General features: G+C 44.6%; 2 protein-coding genes across 9 annotated transcripts in view; one reads left to right on the top strand and one right to left on the bottom strand.

Moving 5' to 3' along the window:
- Positions 1-520: 520 nt before the first annotated feature.
- Positions 521-9,791, bottom strand: PolZ2 (DNA polymerase zeta subunit 2). Of its 2 annotated transcripts, none has more exons than XM_077653859.1 (7): positions 9,449-9,791; positions 8,083-8,201; positions 6,959-7,164; positions 4,372-4,466; positions 2,769-2,848; positions 2,215-2,307; positions 521-689 (listed from the first exon to the last, which is right to left on the bottom strand). In XM_077653859.1, the coding sequence occupies exons 1-7, from the start codon at positions 9,462-9,464 to the stop codon at positions 645-647; spliced, it is 654 nt and encodes a 217-aa protein (XP_077509985.1). In that variant the 5' UTR covers positions 9,465-9,791; the 3' UTR covers positions 521-644. The 2 variants fall into 2 exon arrangements, with proteins under 2 accessions (XP_077509985.1, XP_077509984.1); XM_077653858.1 differs by lacking the exon at positions 9,449-9,791 and adding an exon at positions 9,249-9,378.
- LOC144120988 (rho guanine nucleotide exchange factor 10-like protein) overlaps positions 9,179-19,507 on the top strand; it is a 51,050-nt gene continuing 40,721 nt past the window's right edge. For 2 of the 7 annotated variants that reach the window (XM_077653851.1, XM_077653852.1), the window contains exons 1-3: positions 9,179-9,295; positions 13,426-14,394; positions 17,520-17,699. In XM_077653851.1, the coding sequence (XP_077509977.1) occupies positions 9,283-9,295; positions 13,426-14,394; positions 17,520-17,699 (1,162 nt within the window). In that variant the 5' untranslated portion in view covers positions 9,179-9,282. Of the gene's footprint in view, positions 9,296-9,842; positions 10,077-13,405; positions 14,395-17,519; positions 17,700-19,507 lie in introns of those variants that run through there. The other 5 variants (XM_077653854.1, XM_077653855.1, XM_077653853.1 and 2 more) reach the window with 5 other exon arrangements.

Below are 19,507 nucleotides of genomic sequence, written 5' to 3' on the forward strand. Positions count from 1 at the left end.
GCAATTTTCTGTTACCTTATTGCAAAATACACCAACTTTTACAGTCCAGTCCACAAATTGAAAGCAATAAAAAACGCCGACAGAAAAGCTCTTAAGAAGTCTTGAAATAGCATGTTTGATTGAACAAAAGACTAGCAAGCAGTCATTCATGTATTGGGAGCATTGTCATAATAAATATGTTGAATTCAAATAACAAACTCCTTTTTAACCTGCACTTAATGCATTCCATAAATTTTTCATGGCCAGCTCTTAAACGAATATTTTGCAACATCTGCAAGAAACTGATGCTTGCTGTCATGGCGACAAAGTTTGCATGTGCATTTGTTGATACAAAAGTATAGTGTCAGCTTTGACCTGAAAAGAATAATCCATGAAAATCCAGTTGAATTATCTATTTTTTCAATACGTTTTTCAAGCGGTACTTACGCCTGCGAAGCAGCTCAGTCCATGTCGAAATTGCATGCTGGAGGCCTGCTGTCCATGCGGACACTGCCAATCAATTCACACTCGGCAATGCATGTAAAATGAAAACTCAGGCAGCCAGCCTGAGTATGAAAACTATTTTATTTAGAGAATATTTTATCTGGTGACACAAACAATGGCGCTCTTGAAAGAAGAATGAAATTTTTGTAAATTTGAAGCACTCAAGATGATTTTTTGACATCGCTCTCAACAACGTACAGCTGGACCTGCAAATGAAAAGTAATGAAGACGGTAATCTTTTGGATAATTTGCAGCTTTGAAATAAGACAGCAGACAATGTGCATAAATGAAGTGAACAAGCAAGAAGCAATTTTAGGCTAAAGCATTGCAAAAGTATTCCCCAAACATGAATACAGTCAAACCTTGACAGAATGGACACGGATATTACGAATTTAGCTATATTGAACTCTTCGTAAATATTTTTGACATACTCGTGCAATTTCTACTTTATATATATCGAACGCGGTTGGCCATTAAACGGGTATATCAAAGCTCCCAGCGCCAAACTGTGCACGTTTGGATGCCAAGCAGCAGGCTTCACCGCACTACACAAGTGACTGGTGGTGATGCGGCAAGCGTTCGCACCAAGGTTTGTGCTTTTATCTCACACTCGCCAACAGTGGCGCATAGGGTTGTAGTCCGGTAGACGGCACGCATTCACACCTCATCTGTCGACAGTGCTCTCCATGCGACACTGTTGTGATGCGGGGAAGCCACCACTGCTGGCACTTAACTTGCGTTTTCGGAGCTGTGCAGAGAAGACAACTTAACTCGCGCTCAGTTTTTCACGGCCTCCTTAATAGCCACGAGCGCCTTCGAAACGCTGCTAAAACCTGGGCAAACATCTCTCTGTTACCATAGTAATGATTGCCTGAACTAACGTCCTTTCACTGGCTAAACTGCACCGCTATTGCATGCATTTCTGATGAAATTTTATATTACGAATTTCGGCTGTATCGAACTATTTTACGATTTTTTACCAGTTTGCTATATCGGCTGTATCGAACTATTTTACGATTTTTTTAGCAGTTCGCTATAACAAGGTTTCACTGTACATAACCATCCCCATGCAATACTGATAGTCTGCCTACTGATTGGCACCCAGAAAATGAACCACTAATGCCAACGGCTCAACAAATGCTTTTACTGTCTACCACTGGCATATTATGGCTTCATGCAGACATCAAAAGCCCTTGAGCTATGCAAGAAATGTAGCTTACAGCAGAGCAAGCATTCAATGCACATATCACCAAGTAATGTGGTTTCACTACAAAAACAAACCATTCCTGTGCAGATTAAATGATATGCTTTCTGAAAGCTTTTTTTTTTTTGGCAGATCTGCAACTTTGGTCTTGTGCAGCAGTGGCCAGTAGGTAGGAAATCGAGAAGCTTGCAACGACAGCATTCCAAGCCTCCACTAGTTGTGGCGACTATTGTTCTCTGGTGATGCCATCATTACCTCTACGTGCAAGTGTAGGAAAAGCAACAAAACAATTTCTCTTAACCAGCACCAGTTATATTTCGTATCAAAGTCATGAGCACCAACAATGCACTTCTGACGTGCACTTTGTTTATGTTGTAAAGCTTCAACATGCACTGCAAGCGTGCCTCGACGCATATCAATAATGTGTCTAGCATGCATCATTTAGCCATACTATTAGATAATGGAGTAAACTGCTCATGTTGCCAGAAGATAGAATCTAGAACAATACATAAATCCCTTGCACTCACCTTCCCCACAGTTGTGTTGGCACATTTGAGAGGCACTATGCTTCCACCGGGTATATCAATGTCCTTGTCATCCGCTTCTATCCAGGGGAATGACTGCAGTTTAAAATGGCAATATAGTGAGCTGTCTGTGACGATGCGCCATGCCCTACACTTGTTTCCTTCTGGGTTCCACTACTAACGTGCTATATAATTTTGTTCCTGCTTTGGTGATGAATTAGCCTGTAATATACTTTGTTCAAGAAGTGACTATCAATGAAGTGATAGTATAACAGGCATAAAAGCGAACTACTATGCATTGCTGTGTTTGATATGACAGCTAATGGAGGAAGGTAAAGCTGCGAAATTATACCGCAATGAATTTCTTAAACTTTTCCCCTAAAAACAAGAACTGGGGTCACTGCACTTTTCCAACCGAAAATTTTATCCACCTCCTGCAATGCCAAAAATGGACAAGATGCAGTATACGCATGGGAAAGTCCAAGCTATCACTGTCAAAAAAGATCAGAGCTCACATAATGACAAGGGTGTTGAATGAGAACAACAGAAAAACTTGCCTGATCATCAGGATCATCACTCAAGGAAAGTCTCATGGCTGTGCTCTCAGCAACATGCAGCTGGATGCTGAAAGAACAACCTGTGGAAGAACAAATTCAATAATGAAAAGATGCAGCACGTCACCTGCTCTGACGGACGATGTTCCGTGGCAAGCATGCTTTCTGTAGCGGTTCCATGTTACTGAGAACAATTCACGATGTGGTTGACGAACATTTTATTCTAGTGCCATTTGTTTGCATGCGTCGTATCATTCACCTCCGGCAGCACTGCAGGTCTGTCACTAGTGTGAAAATGATATGGTAAAAGAATGCTTTAGGCCATCTCAACCCAAGTTCGTGTTTCTCAACTCCTGCCAAACATTTATCACGGCCGAATAATATCTAGCCATACCATCTGAAAATCCACTTTGCAAACTCAACCAGCTTATGGAAACTTGCACAGAAGACTAGCGGTAGTCTGAAACTCAATGTAGTGTTTAAAGTGCCCATGTTTCATGAATTTCTGGTTCATGTTACAGTAAAACAAATGCTGTAACTAGCCATATCAGGACATCGAACAAGCAACAGCTCAGAAGTTTTTTCTAGTGAAGTTCATAAGATTACACAAAAGAAAACACAAAACTGCTTTGGCTTCTGCTACAGGCTGGCCTCAACCTTCAAAAATGCAACAAACACATTTCAGCAGTTGCACAAAGTGAAAACCCAGTGCACAAGAAATTCCACAGCTGGGACAGACATTGCATTGCAATGAATGGAAAGGCTTTGTTCTTGAACACAGTCACGACCACAGCACACGAGACAAAACATTTCTCCATGCTGTCAGCTAAATTTCATAGCGACGCCATCAATTCTATCCTGTACTTATGAGGCAAACAATGACGACCAGTCAAACCTGAAGAAATGACTGTATTCACCAACTATTGGAGCAGCAGGCTGGCATTCATCAAGGCTGGCTTGCTGTACATAACTGCCATCTTGCTTAACTGTCCTAAGATAGTTAGAGATAAAATGAATGGAAGTGCACATTCATGGAAGAGGCACAAGCCTACAAAGTTCAGTCTAATGTCATTAAATTGAGAACATCACTGAGCTGGAAAAGTATCTTTTATGGATATCTGCACTAAAGCTAACTCCGCTCTGGCTTTCAGCATGATTTATTATTACTTAAACTAACGAGGTAAAGCCTAGTGCTCACTCTCCAGTTCGGGGTGCTTCACTTTATTTAGTACATCCTTTTAATTTAAAAAAAAAAATGCTGTAATACCTACAGACCACAGTTTTTGAGGTTTGGAGATCTCATCAGGTGTATATTTTGTTCGAACATAATTTGAAATATTAAACAATTACCTAGCATTTAACTTTTACATTCCTCCTTTTAGGCCAAGTGGCCCAGATCTCTACTCTTTTTCATTCAGCCGCACACATTCCATACCCCTGCATCTCCAAGAAACTTTTTCTGGAGGGGGGGGGGGGGTTATGCCATCTGACAAAACAATGCTGTGGCCGTGCAGTTTCAGTTTTTTTTTCTTCATGACTCCCCAGCCTGTTGCCATGCACAGCAATGAATGTGGCTGACATCACTGCGCAGTAATGGGGCACTAACCTTGCGGGTTATCTTGCAAGACTGAGTCGCAGGCAGTCACCTTGAGGCAAATGGCCCGCGCTGCTGCTTCCACATCCAGCAGGTACGAGTCCTCCCTGGTGAAGATGATACAGCCGTGGAGAGGTTGAATCACAACACATCGTACAGCTGTGCACCAACTTTGGAATGCAGTTACTGAGAGCACTTTGCCTAAATAATTATTCTGTTAGTCAGTACCAGCCATAGTAAATGCAAAAAAAAAAAAATATTGCACCAGTACAAGCTAACAAACAAATATAGCACAGCTATACTTAAGTATCTCTTATCTCTCTCTTATCAACATCTCATTCACACGCACATGCATGCGCATATATCGACTTTTCATTTCTTTACGTTTCACAATGAAGATTCAGTAGGAATACTAGCATACCCACAGCACGCCCATCAACTTCAGAAACAAATGCTATAATTTCAAGTAGGAAACTATAATCTGAAACAGCGCCCTTTTTTCCACCTAGAGTGTGATCAATGGGTTATTGACTGCTTTTGCAGCAAAAAAATGGGGAACATCACAGAGCAACCAGCATAGAAAAAAATGGCGGGCGATTTAGTGTGGTTAGGCCAAACGCTAATTCGGTATGCCAGCACTTCAGTTTTCACTTCGGTTTCGGTTCGAGGCTCAGTTTTTCAAGGTCAAGCAGGCTTCAAACAAAGATTGCCGAAATTTGACTTAAGCTCCGCCTAAAGGTAAGACACGATAGTGAGTTAACGTTAACGGGTTAATGCCCATATATGTGTAACTGGTCATTATCTACTCTACATTCATAGGTCGCTGGAAATCCGCGTACCACTCCTGGCGCAGTGATGCAGCGGTTAAGCAATTGCTTTAAGGTTAAGGTGTGCCATCGGTAAGGCTAGTGAGACTCAGGCTGCGACCAGTCATTAACTGAACTGCCACGGAGGGCAGTTTGCTCACAGTCCGATGGGCAGGTTGTGATGACTTCATAAGGTCACTTGAGCTAGGTGGCCCACCTGCCACCCGGTGAGCAGAGAGACCTTACAGACAACAGCTAAGTGGCGGAATGGAACATCTAGTGCTAGCGCAGTAAAAAAAAAGAAGCCCGCATACATGTGACATATATGCCCACACGTAAGTGTCCACAAGCAAAGTGGAAGGCTAGACAGCAGGGAAGGTATGCACAGTTTGATATTGGGCCAGTAGCTACGAGATAATGATTTGAACAGCGAAAATACAGTTCTGTTCTAAACTGTGACATCTCGTGTTCATGTCCAGCTCTGCGCTCTCTCTCCGAACACAGTCGTGTCCTTGAAGTAAACAGCTGAACCAAGTGTACACACTGTAGAAAGAGTGGCCACTGTTTCAATAGTGGAGCTTATCTTCAGCAAGGCACTTTGGCAAAGCTATACGCCCTCCTTCAGAAATGCTTGCCAGCCTTACTTCCACATGATTCATGCGTATGCCTTATCTTTGTCTTTGCAAATATCTTGTAACACTTATGAACACCATACCAAACAGCGTTTGAAACAGCCCTCTAAAAATGTGCTTTGACAGTCATGTAACTGTAGTAGGAAATTAAAACTTCGAATTCTAGTGCTTCTCAAATAAGTTCACTATAAATTATCTGCTTGCTGTGCCACTTCCAGAAACACATTTCAATCTCAGCGTGACCAGTACACTGATGAGCACATGACACTTGAACTTGCTAATGATATGGCCTCTACTGCTTAACAAAGCAGGAAAAAAAGAACAGGCTTGGTCGAAAAACCAATGTGCATATGGTGCCAGCTCAGCTATGCAAAAAAAAACAAGGCACTACAGTTTGATACAACTCAAAAATGCCCCTCAAAGGAGGGCCTCCACCTAATAGGGCCGACCTATTGCCATGATGTGGTCAACTACCTTGCACCTGCTTGCACGCAGCTGCTAGAGTTAGTGGCAGCTGCAAGGCACTTGACCATTGAGTCATGACAACAGGTAGATGCCACTGGCTGGAAGACCTCCTTTGTAATTGCATTCTTGAGTTGTATCTAATTACAGCAAACAATACAACTCACAACAAGAAACAATAGCAAGGCAGATGGTATCCTTTATATACTATACGCATGAAAGACCTACTAGGATGCAATCCGAAGGTGATAATAATAATAATTGGTTTTTTGGGGAAAGGAAATGGCGCAGTATCTGTCTCATATATCTTTGGACACCTGAACCCTGCCATAAGGGAAGGGATAAGAGGGAGTGAAAGAAGAAAGGAAGAATTAGGTGCCGTAGTGGAGGGCTCAGGAATAATTTCGACCACCTGGGGATCTTTAACGTGCACTGACATCGCACAGCACACGGGCGCCTTAGCGTTTTTCCTCCATAAAAACGCATCCGCCGCGGTCGGGTTCGAACCCGGGAACTCCGGATCAGTAGTCGAGCGCCCTAACCACTGAGCCACCGCGGCGGGTGAAAACCAGACTCGGAAAACTTCACAATTTGCCACCACAGCAGCACTGGTGAATGCCCTGGTTTTCATCTTTTTCAGAAATGCTGTAGTTTTCTAAACAAAAGCGCTTGCAGCATGGCTGAACATGGACTGCTTACTCTTCCTTCTGTTTCCTAGAAAGTCCGCTCCGCGAAGAGGACCCCTCAACTGGAACTGTGACCTCAAAGACGAACTGCTCCAGGGGCCGGTGGTTGGAGTCAGTGATGTGCACCACCATCTTGCGCAACTCATTGCGCTGCAGGAGCTTGTGCATTGTCATCACACAGCTGTCGATGTAGTCTATGACCATCGGGTGTGACACCAGCTGCGAGCAAAGCATAAAAGTGCACTGGAATGAACTGCTTATCCACTAAGAAAGACACTGGAGCAAATTTCAATTTTGCCTGCGTGTTGCAGAATAAGCTGTATAAAGCACAAATAGAGCATTTCACTGTATTTCAGAGGCTTCATTTGCTTGTAAGGTGCCCGTGATTGGTCTCACATTAACTTCTCATTTGAGGTGTTAATAGGCTGCATCTCATGTTCGCCATGCAGTCAAGCCCACACAGTCAGATAACCCAATATAAATCAGCCGAGGCCAGACAGGCAGTTTCTGTAGCGCCCAAAATCCATTATCAGGGTCTCATAATGTTCACATCACTAATCATGCCAAGAGTGCGGAAACTGCAAACGACCTCACTGAATATGTATAAATTCATATGACGGTGGTGAACGCAGACTAGGAACCCTGAACTACACTTTCTGCAAGTAATTATAACTGGCTTGTGCGAATGTTTTCTTATCTTTTTATTGAATCTAGTTAATGTGACAGTTTAGTGCCGTATTCTGGAAGACATGCACATTGAACCTGACAAATCGGCCATTTTTGTCTCATCTATACAGTAAACCTTTGCTAGCAAGACTGTATACTTAGTGCCTTAAGCTGCAGTATATGCAGGGAACAGAACAGGCAGTTAATCCTAACCAGGCACCTATTATTATACACCCAATCGGCTAATGAGTTTTGTAGGCAGTTGCGTATTGTTAACAGAATGCGATACTTCAATACACCTTGTAGCTGCATTAGTGGTGACATAGAAATGGCATTAATGAACTTTAGAATGCACGCATCACAGTGCTCAAAACAGTCTTTGCAATGTAAGCGATGAAATACTTGCAGCATACTTCTCTTAGAGCAACTGAAGCCAATTGCTTATGCGTACATTAAGGGGAACACACTTACATGAACAGGAATATTGTTCTTCCATGACTTCTGAAACATATCTTCGGGGTACAGCTTTCTCGAATGCAGGATGTTGTGAATTGCAAGCTCCAAAAGCTCCGCAACAATGTCTGCGGACGCTGCAAAATAAAAAAAAAAAATTGTCACTCATATCAAAACATTTCGGCACTTCAAAAGGTATCGTCTTTCTTCCTCTTCTAAACCCTGCCATAAATACGCACCCCACGTGAAAATTTCCAAAAGGGATTCTTTATGGTCCCAGTTCAAATGGTTTATTGGCCCATTCCCTGTAGCTGGTGGGACCATTAGCAGCTGGGACCATTAGCTACTGGGACCAATAGCCACTGGGACCAGTAACTGCATGCTGATAGCAGGAACATTTATTTGGATAAAGCATCTGTGTAATATGTCCTTAGATTTCTAACCTTTCTGACAAGTTAAAGATGTTTTAAAGAGTTGCTTAATGATAATAAACACTCCAAAAATTCAGGAAAATAGAAGCAATCAACGCTAAAATGTGTCGCCCTAGAACCACGCAGACCTGCCTGTAGTGAGAACACACAGCTTTAATCATAGCAAGCACCAACAATAGCCCAACAACAATGCACTGCAATACACATAACATATATGAGAAACATACAGTCACATTAATACAAACGAATACTATGAGTGCATGCTTATATACTCTCATTAAGGGTATCCCACAGGTGTTAGAGAGAACAGTTAATAAACATAGTTTTCTGATTAAATTTCAACGCTATTTTTGCAATTTATAGCAGAAAAACTCGAAGAGATTTAGATGAAAAATTTTGTTAATTGAGGAATATCGTTAAAACAAAAACAGCAGAAAAAAGTTGTCAATCGATCAACAAAAAGCTCCCTGTAGCAGCCAGTAGATCCTAGCTCAGAACCAGAAGCTCCCAGCAGGGTCCATTTCAACCAGAGGCAAACCAGACTTCCTTCCGGGACCAGATGAAACCGTTAGAACATAGCAGCAGCAGCAGCGCGACGTCCAAAACCACCGCTTGAGCAGCGTTACTTAATAGGGGCGCATTTCACCAAGGTTAAAGGCGGGCGGGCCACGCCAAGGTTGTACTCGAGATAACAACGTAATTGCCACACGCTCGTAACGCCGTCGGGTGTGAATGCACGAAGCCGCCGCTCACGAAAACCGAGCAGAATGATCCCACCAAGGCGCATATGAAGGGACCAAGTAAGTATTGAAGCGAGGGCCACAACTGTCGTGCCGCGCTAAACATGCGCGGTGTTTAGCGTGTTTCTTCTTGCGCGATATACACAACGCGCGACGCTGAGCCCAGCGAGCCAGACTGAACCGATGCGAACGTCGACGTTGCACGGCACTAACCTTGTTGTTCAGTCATTCTGGTAGCAGCAGTATGTCGGCGAATACAGCGAGCGCGCTTTCTAGACTGCGTGCGCGTGGAAGCGCAGGTGTTTTCGGGTTCTAAGCGCAGCTGGCAGTCGCCCCACTAGCGCCGCGAAATGACGTCCTCGAAACCGCGCCTTGCGCCACGCACGTAGGCAAATATTTACTGCACAGATAGCGAGCTGTTACGACGGGCGCTGCATTGCGGTCGCGACTTGTTTTCGGCGTAAACTCGTTCAGCAGAAAGCGGAACCAATTTCTCAAATTTGACGGAAGCGGAGAAGCCGGAGAAGCCAGAAAATGTATTTGGGCAGCGTGCGATGAGCCGCGCTTGCTGATTGGCCGCTCGCTGTCTCATTCATCCAATGAAACTGGCGCTTTCGGAGCTGCTAGCCTGCTTCCAGTTGACATGCGTACTGGCAGTGTTGTTTCGCGATGATTTTTGTGTTTGGGATCTCGTAAGCAAAGCTTTTTTTTTCTTCTACGCTCATAGTGCCTTTTTCTCTACGTGTGTGTGCGTTTTTGTAAAAGTATGATAGCCGGCCAAGCGACGAGACACCGGGACAGCCTTTCAAGTGCCTGATGGCCTTAGCTTGCTCTTAGAAATGTAAGTACTACCCATCTCCGAGTCACAAGGGCGGATTTTGACATCTCGCACACAGGGTCTCCGAAAGGGCATTGTTTAATCTCTGTATTGTACTCATGTGAGATACCCTCACGGAGACTCGTGTTTTGGTTTCAAAGCGTTGTTGAGGCGCTTAGGGTTAGTCTGAGCGGACGCGTTTTTGTTTGTGGCTGATGCGAGAAGCATCATTGTGTGGCGTGAAGATTGTGCTCGTGAGGGGTGCCCGATCCCGCGAGCGCTTTCACGCGTTTGTTCTCGCCTCCCTGTCGCAATCTCGCGCTTGTTTACTCCTCGTCTCCCTGGCGCGAGACTTTTGGCACTTCGCCTTCGTTGAAGTGTTTCGTCTTTCTCGAGAACGATGTGCGATTGAAATCTGTCGGGACGCTGACATTAGCACACAATCAATACATCCTCCCTTGACGAGTAGGGCAGCCGCCGGTTTTAATGATCGCCTGTGTGTCCCGTTTGTTGCTCGCCCGGTTCACCTCTTGGGCGCAGTGCAAGCCCTCATTTCGCCTTGCTGTGTATCTTTCTGCCCGCTGTTTCTTTTTCTTTTTTCACTTGCGCTACTCATACCCGTGAAACGCAAGGATGTGACCGTCTCTTATCTTCGGAAAGATACGCGAGGCCCAGCTATGATGCACGGACAGAGCTTCCTCTCGCACGGCTTTCGGCGAAACCCGATGAAAGGCGCGAGAGAGAACCGTCCCAGGTGTCGATTTAAGAAATGAACTCGTGAGCTCAACAAGGGAGAAACACCCGTCATTTGCGCTGCGTGGCTTTAGTATCTTTTTTTTCGGCGTCGTTTTTTTTTTCTCTTTCGTTGCAAGTCTCGCACGCGGCTACTGTTAAAAAGCGCGTCTGGCACGGAAATCGATATATCGAGCAGCAGCCCGTCGTCGCGGTTTACGGAACGTGTGTAGTGGTACTTTCACGGGCTAGCCTGACGAGGAAAAGAAAAAGAGAGGAAGAGGCGATCACCGCCCGCGACGACGCCAATTACGCCGATTAAAATTCCGCCGAGGAGTGAAGCCGCGCTGCCGCGTGATATCGGCGGCGTCGCGTTGCGTCCGCGGCCCCGTGCTTGCCTGGCCTGGCCTGTCGGCCAGCGGCGTCGCTTTGAAGAACGAGCTTTCACGCGTTGCGCCGGCACCGCGACGCGTTTTACCCGCTTGCTTCCTGTCTCTGCCTTTTTCCTTACTTTTTTTATTTTTGATTATGCCGTCCAAAAAATTTTGTTTTTGTTTTTCACCTCATTCCGCGGCCTCCCAGCATTGCCGTTACTTGAATGATGGTTGTATACAATTTATCCGATTCAGTGAAAAAAACAACCGGCACAGCAATGTGCGTGGATTAGTGCAGCATCAAAACAGCTGAAAGTTCCTGTTTTGTGAAAAGACGTAACGCCGCTCGGTATCGTGCGGCCGGTACTTAGCATTATAATTTCGCCTCCCGAGAGCAGAGGCCTTGGGAGAAGGTATATTAGATCTAATTTCTTCCCATTCCGCGCCTAGACTAGAACTTTCTTTTTTTTTTTGGCGTTAAAGGCCCACCATTCTGTGGAAAGACCTTGCGCAAAAACATAAGGTGTGTCAGTAAAAAATCGTCTTTTGTTTTGACTGGTCCTGTGTGTGTTGCAATATTTACAGCAGGCTGCCATGTATGTACATTTTTCTGTATCGATTAAATGATAGCGCTGTTTTTTTTTATCGGTTACTTGTTTGGTTTATGACTGCAGGGAAGCTTTTAGTAATAATTAGTTGTTTATACTTTTACATGCACTGCAAGCTGCCTTTATTAAAAATTGTTTACCACATGCAAAGCATCCATATGCATGCAATACATGGAAACTTGTGTGCTGTCCATTGGTTTTTTTTTTAAGTACATGCTATCATTTTCTAGTGCTTCCTGTCCATTTCACTCATATAAAAGGTTTGAGCTCTGGCTGCTGTGTAGGATATAAATTATAATTTTGAGTGAGGCAGAGGGGTGTAAAAAGTTGTGGTTTGAGGAATTTGTGAAAGCAAAGTAATGAGGCATGCTCCTCAAAAATTGCAATCAGAGCCTCATTTTATGAAACCTTTATTTTCTTTTAGATTTCTCAGTTTTACAAATATTGATTCTCCTTACTAGAGCCGTTCACTCGGAATTCAGATTCTCGCATTTGTGAAATGAATTTACATGCTGCATTTTATATTAAGAAGGGTCCCAATGACTTGAATTAACATCAAGATGGTTTCTTGCATCCTTGAAACAAAGCGTAAATCATTGCTAGTGGTTCTTGACTAGGATTCAGTGTTTCTTGCAGAAACAGAAGCTGCGTTGGACTTGGAAAGCCCTCCAAGAAGAGTGCACTCCCGGTTCCCATAGAAAACTGTATGCTTCATGTGGTAGTGCTTCAGTTTTGATAACTACACAAATAACGGATGCAGGCAGACATTCTTGGCAATAAGGAAGCTGTGAAGTTTGTCTGGCTTGCTCGTAGTGAAAAAGCCTGATTACAATATAAACTGCGAGTTGTTAAAATTTTTGAGCTGCTAGTTTTCATGGAAGCCAAACTTCTTACTTTCTTTTAGGACATTTTTTGCATTTCTTGATTTTGTAAATATTCCTGCTTTTGTGAACAAAATTATAGTTCCCACAGGCTTTGTTTTGTCGAATTGAGCTCCATCTGTATGCAATATTCGCAGCAGGAATGAGGTTTGGGACTGTTTTATATATTTATTTTTTTCTAGAAAAGACTCTTGTAACCTGAATAGAAGTCAGAAAAAAATTGGAACGGTGATGGGAGATTAGCCAGTAGGTTTTGCAATGCCGAAGTACTTTTTGTGCAAGTTAGGGCTTGAAAATTGGTACATTTGCTGCTAGTGCGCAGGCATCAAACAGCCTGGATGGCAAATCTTGTTTGATAGATCCTTGCAGCTACTGTTTTAGTTCACATTACTCTTAGATGCCTTTCAGGCTTGGTCTTTGTTTGGCATACATTCTTGCTGAGCCCATCAAAAATGTGGAACGTTTTTTTTTTTGTTTTTTTTTGTAACCACTCATGCACAGCTTTTGTCCTCGTGGGTTTTAGGAGCTGCTTGCTTAGACGAGGCGCAACTCTCGGTGAAATGGTGCAGTGGTCCCTCTTGTGTTCTGAAACACATGCGAGGAAGGAAGCCTTTTTTTGTAACACCAGAAATGCCAGAGGAACCTGACTGCATGTGTCGACTACACTCGTGCGAGGTGTTAACATGCATGCTTTTTGCATAGATGTCACACGTTTGTCAAAAAACCTTGGATCAGGGACACTCCTCAGTAATTTGCAGTTTGTGTGGCTTCTGTGCAGTTTCTGCTTGGAGGCCGTGCCATGAGTTTCCGGAAGCGGCCCCGTCCGGGGAGCGTCTCTTAAGCCTGGCTGGGGCAGCAATGTCTGCCAAGGCCCCATACTACTACAGTGAGCTGGGGCCCGACAAGAGCCCCCTGGGGGCGCCGCCACCCCCTGATGAGCCGGTGGGGCTCAACAATGGCGGCACCCCACCCCCAGGTTCTTCCGAGTCGGCGGCTGCAGATACATCGCCCATCATTGACCAGGGCGGTGGCTTCTTCAACCCCTTGCTGTCCATTGAGCCTGATGTATCAGTGCCGGACACACCACCCAAGCATGTCTCTGGTGGCAATAACAACAACAAGAAAAAGAAAAAGGGCAAGAAGAAGGGCGGTTCACCGAGCAAATCCAACGGTATCTACGGCACCACCACGGCATATGCCCGCCAGCTGTTGTTTGGTTCAGGCAAGTCTAATAATGGGAACGACAAGAAGAATCGCCGGGGCTCCGAACCTAACATCTACGAGGAGATAACGGATGCCGAGGAACAGTACGCCGCAGCACGGAGTGAGCAGTGCCTGCGGGCGGGCGGTGCACCGACCATCCCGCGGCGGCCGCGGCCACCACCGTATGACGGTGCACCGCCGCATGTGCGTGAGGAAGTGACGCGGGTGCACCGCACACATGCGCACATTCTTGAGAACCTCAACCTAGATGTGGAGACGATGTTGATGCCGGACGCAGTGCCGCAGAGCGAAGTGCGGTGTGGGGGGGAGCAGCAACGGGGGAGCAGTGGGGACTATGGGACGCTGGGGACCAAGCTGGGACGGCCGGTGGGTGACCCACACCACCACCACCATCCGCACACCACCTGGAGACGCGTGATGAATGAGTACGTTGAACACCGATCGGCACCGGCAGAGCTGCAGGGTGGCACGCTGCCGGCCAGGGCATCCAAGTTGCACCGCATCCCATACGCTAGTCACAAAAGTGAGTCACCATTCTCTCTCTTCTTTCTTTGCGCTTGCCTTACTTTAATGATAGTGCAGTGTGCTGCAGTATATCACTGATTGTGATAGCGCTTTTTTATTTTATCTATGGCTCAGCCGCGGCACAGTTCTTTTGGCCGCCCAATGAAAGGACACTAAGGACGTTGCCATTCAATTTCTGTTCTGAGTGAAAATTGACTGTTTAGCTCATAGTGGCTGTGCTGTTTTGTTTTTTTTTTGCAAGCACCCATTTGGCTCGTAACATCAAGGCCAAAAAGGACTCTGTGATCACTGTTTAGTAGAAAACAGTAGTGTAGCCTAGCTTCAGAGATCTACATGAATAAATTTGTCTTGGCATCACTACCACTTGCTTGTGATAATGTTCTGTGGCAGTGGCACCTTTGTTTCATTTTTCGGTCTTTATTATCTGATAAGAGCTCCGTTTTCACTGAGAATAGCTGCATTGTCATTAGAATGCAATAATCGATGGATATAGGCCGACTTTTGTCTTCAAGTGTCTTTTTGATGGCAGAAATACGGGGCATATGAGCAGCACTTTTGTTGTCAAACTTATACTGAAAGGAACCAAATTAATTCTTTGTGAGGCTGCTTGCACTGAAGTACAGGGCCTCAGCTGCAGTTCCATATGTTCGAATGCTGGTTGCTGCATTCATTGTATTTGGACCGCTATAAGAATTGCTCGTGGTAGTGGTCGTGCTTATGTTGCTAGCATTGGCTGTGGTTCTAAAAACCAACCTGAAGTGAATCTGTGCTTTATGTTAGGTGGCATGCACTACCATGTTTGTCGTGCGAAATTGCAAAGAGCCTACTGCTAACCTGTTCTGACTGATATTTTTATTAACTCACATTAAGTTGTGCACAGTGGAAGCTCATTGTGACTAAGCACAATTTGAGTTCGTGCGAGCATGGACAACTGACCACTCCTGCTGTGTCTCGTGTATGAGACAGCAGTGTTTGTAAGTAAATAAAATAAATTGCTTTTTCAGGTACATCCTAAGTGGTCAATCTTACAGTCACTTATAACCATGTTATGACATTTCATTTCCAACTGTGGAAAGCATTGCTTTTCTTTGCTGCATATTTATCCACTTCTGCATAAAGGCTCTAACCCCGAAACTTTTGCTCACTTTTGCATCTGACTCTTCTGCAGTTAATACGAGCATACTGGGCAGCATGCATGCCTGTGTCCTCCTTTTTTCTTTTCTGTGTTTTTTTTTCTTTGGTGGTGGTGATAGCTTGATGATGACTATTGCTGGTCTTTTGGGGGAGTGGGTCATAAGGCTGTGCAGAATATCAGCTTTTTTTTTGAGCGGGGGGGGGGGGGGGGGGGTGCAGGGGAGATGGCAAAATATAATGAGCCTTTAGAATTTCTTGAGAATTGCTTTTTCATTTGCCTGGGCTTTCTAAAGGCTACCTTGTTAACATTTGTGTTCAAATGAATGGTTAAGTAAGGTATGTGTTACAGGTTTTCCTTTTTGATTCATTAGCCTGGGGTATGTAAAGAGTTGTTTAGGTTGAAGGTGTGCACAATTGCTTTTTCTGGCTGGGTTGTGTCTTTCTCGCATTTGTAGACTAGTTGGGCTGCAAGTTAGGTGTGAAAGTTAACAAGCACCATTCTTTAATTACTTGAGGTGATTAGGGGCTCGCATATTGACTTGTAGTCACTATGCATTGTTCATATGTTGAGCAGTGGCTGCCCAACACTTTGATGGCTGTTCAATTTCTAACTTCTAGCTATTTTTATTTTCTTCCTAGACATATGAAACGATCTCTAAAGAAGGGTCTTGCATCTCTTTTTGTCTGTTTATTCGTTATTGCTCTTAGAGGCAAGCATAAAGATGACCACTATGCCTCTATGCTGTAGTTAATGTTAGCAGCGATTTCGACTGTTGCATGCACTTCACAGGAAAATGTGTGTGAATTCGGTGGTAGTCTGGCCAATTTCAGCGAGGAGAACGATCGCTTCTTTGTTAGATTAAAAATATGAGGAGTTTATATCATGACTCCAGAGAGGTTTTTTTTAAGGCAGAGTGCATTTTACTGATGTAGTAAGCACACTGGCCTTCACCCTGGAGAACAGTTTAGGTGCTTCCAGGAAGTCTGATTACATTTTTCAAGGACTGAAACACACAGAGGTCTAGCTCAGATAAGCGCTTCACTGAGTGCTTAGCATAAGCGTTTGACAGCAGTGTTCCTTTGTGATGTGAGAAGTTCTCAAAGTAGCTGCCGACCACAACCAGGAATGTTTACCATTGCAAGCGCCTTGCAAGTAATAGCTGCTGTGTATAGTTACTGTGTATATTTTCTCTGTAGAGAATTGTAATACAAGGCATAGTTTATGTAATTGAGATTGGTGTGTATAGCCACTCAAAGAACATATTTCAGATTTCAGGTGGTAAAGCTTTTCAACTTGTAGGTAAAGCTCTACAACTCTCTAGACCTCAACAGAAACAGCTGAACATTACTTTTTTTACTGTGAAATAATGATGGCGCTAACTAGGTAGCAAGGTGGACCAACCAACTATTAGCATTACATCTTGGTTCTGTCCCATTTCCAGTAAGCATAGTTCAGAAGGAGAGCGTTTCTATTGGTATTTACATCAGTTCAGTTAGCTCTCAATTCACTTAACCGCATTAATATGGCCAGTAAGCTGTCATCAGAGCGGCAGTGTTAAAAACAGGATGATAAAGAAATGGCAGGCTCAGCGCTGAACTTGCAGCCCATGTTGTATGGTCAGTGTTGTGTGTATTGTTTCTTTCTCCTCCTGTTTTTGCTCATGTAGTCGTGAGCCAATCATGAGCAAGCTGGCCCAGCTGACTTCCTTATTGTCATCATAGGTTACCAGAGAGCAGAGGAGGGATGGAAACAGGGGGCACAGTTGCATGGTCCATTTCCATGTGTAGTGAAGTTCCTTGGTCAAACTTTGCGGCTGCACTGGGGCCTCTGGAGTGAAGCGTTCGGTGTCCCTGGTTCCGTAGCCGAGGGGCATTTTTTCTGGGAATGGTGGTGGTCCTTGCTAATGTTCCTCCTCCTCCTGCTTCTCCTCCTCCTCCTTTGGGGGTTTGGGCGCCACACATGCGGTGGTGTGCGTTGGCAACCCTCAGCATTCCAGCCTTGCCAATCGGCCCCGCCGCCCCTTCCCGCTGGGTCAGCGTCCGCCAGCCCATACGGGCGCGCGATGCTGCCCAGTGGCAGCGAAGCGAGCGCTGCGCCCACACCTGAGCCTCTGTACATGCTCTACGACGACACGCACAAGCGGAGAACCACACCGCTGCTTGCCGCAGGTTGGTGGTGGGACACACAATCTCTCCCTTTCCTTCTCTCACCCTCTCGCTTGCTCTCTGTGCAGCCCCTGTTCTCTCTACCTGTCTCTTTCTGCGTTGCACTGTTGCCTTTCCTGTGCCTGTTTGTTCTCTCGTGCAGTTCTTTATACTGTGAAAAGCAGTGACGAAAGGAATGAAATTTTTTATAAAAGCGATAGCAACAAAAAAACAAGAACAAAGAAGTGGAGTAAAGCACTTGTTGAAGCTGTGGGAGCAGAATCAGCAAGACCTGATTGACGTACAAAGTTGGCATCTGGTTTTGCAGTATTCGAGGAGGTAGAGTATGTGGAACCACTGGGTAGTTCTCGCAGAACACTCGTTCTAACAGGTGTGCGCCTAGTACCATGGATGCTGAGTTTGATCTTTTTATCTTTTGGATAATTAAAGCACAGAGCAGGCTTTAGCTTTGTGCTTTGGTAGGCGTAAAGCCTTATTTGCGCGCTTCAAGCAACTGTCGGAAGTGTGGTTCTGACCCAGCAGAGAGAGAAATAACCCGTGCAGAAATTCTGCACGGGTTATTTCTGACAGGCTGGTTTATTTTTGTGCATTATTGCTGTCCAGAAAAATGGAAGAATTAAAAAGAATTGCTGAACCCAAACTAACTTTCTCAATGGGGAGTAGGATGGTGCGATGCTGGGTGCCAGCACGCGTCGCTTGTGGCACCCCCCCACTGCTTAAATTGGGTGTTAGATATGGCAGTCTGATTAGCTATGGGCTATTACATGTTCATGCCCTATCTGAAATTGCCCACAGCAGGTTTGTAAGTGCAGACCTTGTGCCTAGTCTAAGCTCGTACCACGCATTTTTTTTTCTCTGGCAAGCACTGCCAGAGCACTTCATGATTGTTGAGGGGTTTTGCACTGTGTTGCAGTGTCGAGCAGACTTCATCCTCTCTCATCTTGTCATTGTGCTCCCTGCATGCTGCTTGATGATTCTTTCCGTCTTGCGCATTGTCAGCTTCAAGCATGGTTTGAACTTCTCTGAAGCATGTTGATCTGCCTGATATTTTCTCTGGCTGACTTTTTACTAATACGATATCAGGTGTGAAATCAGTGTCCAGCGGTCATTGATTTAAAGAACATGGTCAGCTGCAGGCAGCTGCCACATGTAGGCAACCACTTGTAAGTAGCTTTTGAGAAAGGAGGACATGTGGCATGTTGTCGTGCAAGCATGTTTTTTTTTTTTAACTTTTCTACTCGTTTATGTGCAGTGTGTCCTTGGACGCAATGTCTTCGCTTTTGTTACTTGTGCTGATCTTGAAACTTCGTAGTTCTTGATCGAGTCTCATATTTTATCATTTTCTAAATGGCGTTATTGTGTCTCTGTCAGTGTGAAGCACGACAGGTTTTTGCTGGGTTATGTTTAGTTTCATGTTATTCCTATTAGTAAGTCTGGCAAGCTGTAGCTTTGAACTAGCTTTAGCTGACAGTTTGGTTGAAGGGACTTCTAGTTTATCTCTAGTTATGTTTGGGTTTAGTTATATGGAACCAGCATGAACTCGAATAAGCAGTCAACGTGTGCCTCATCAAAAGGGGAGGGGAGATTGTCATTGGGTGTACGTATTGCTGCATTGTGAATAATTTTGCTTTGAACAAGAGTTTTCTGTTTCGCAACATTCTCGGAACTTTTTATAGCTGTAGTGCCGCCACACAATTTATAGGCTTCCGTTTTTTTTTTGTTGTTGTTGTTGAAGTCACAGTTTAAACACTGAAAAATGCTTTCTTTCCACTGCCAGCTAAGTAACTGTGATTATATATAGTTGTGCAAGT

This window comes from Amblyomma americanum, chromosome 2, assembly GCF_052857255.1.
Source record: "Amblyomma americanum isolate KBUSLIRL-KWMA chromosome 2, ASM5285725v1, whole genome shotgun sequence".
Classification (NCBI taxonomy): Eukaryota; Metazoa; Arthropoda; class Arachnida; order Ixodida; family Ixodidae; genus Amblyomma; species Amblyomma americanum.

Excerpts from the sequence above, each read along its gene's own strand:
- PolZ2 (XM_077653858.1), bottom strand. The coding sequence starts at position 9,282 with ATGCGCCTTGGTGGGATCATTCTGCTCGGTTTTC. Across the intron at positions 7,165-8,082 it reads AGAACAATATTCCTGTTCAT|CTGGTGTCACACCCGATGGT; the intron begins GTAAGTGTGTTC and ends CTTTGCTCGCAG. Across the intron at positions 2,849-4,371 it reads CTTGCAAGATAACCCGCAAG|GTTGTTCTTTCAGCATCCAG; the intron begins GTTAGTGCCCCA and ends GTTCTTCCACAG.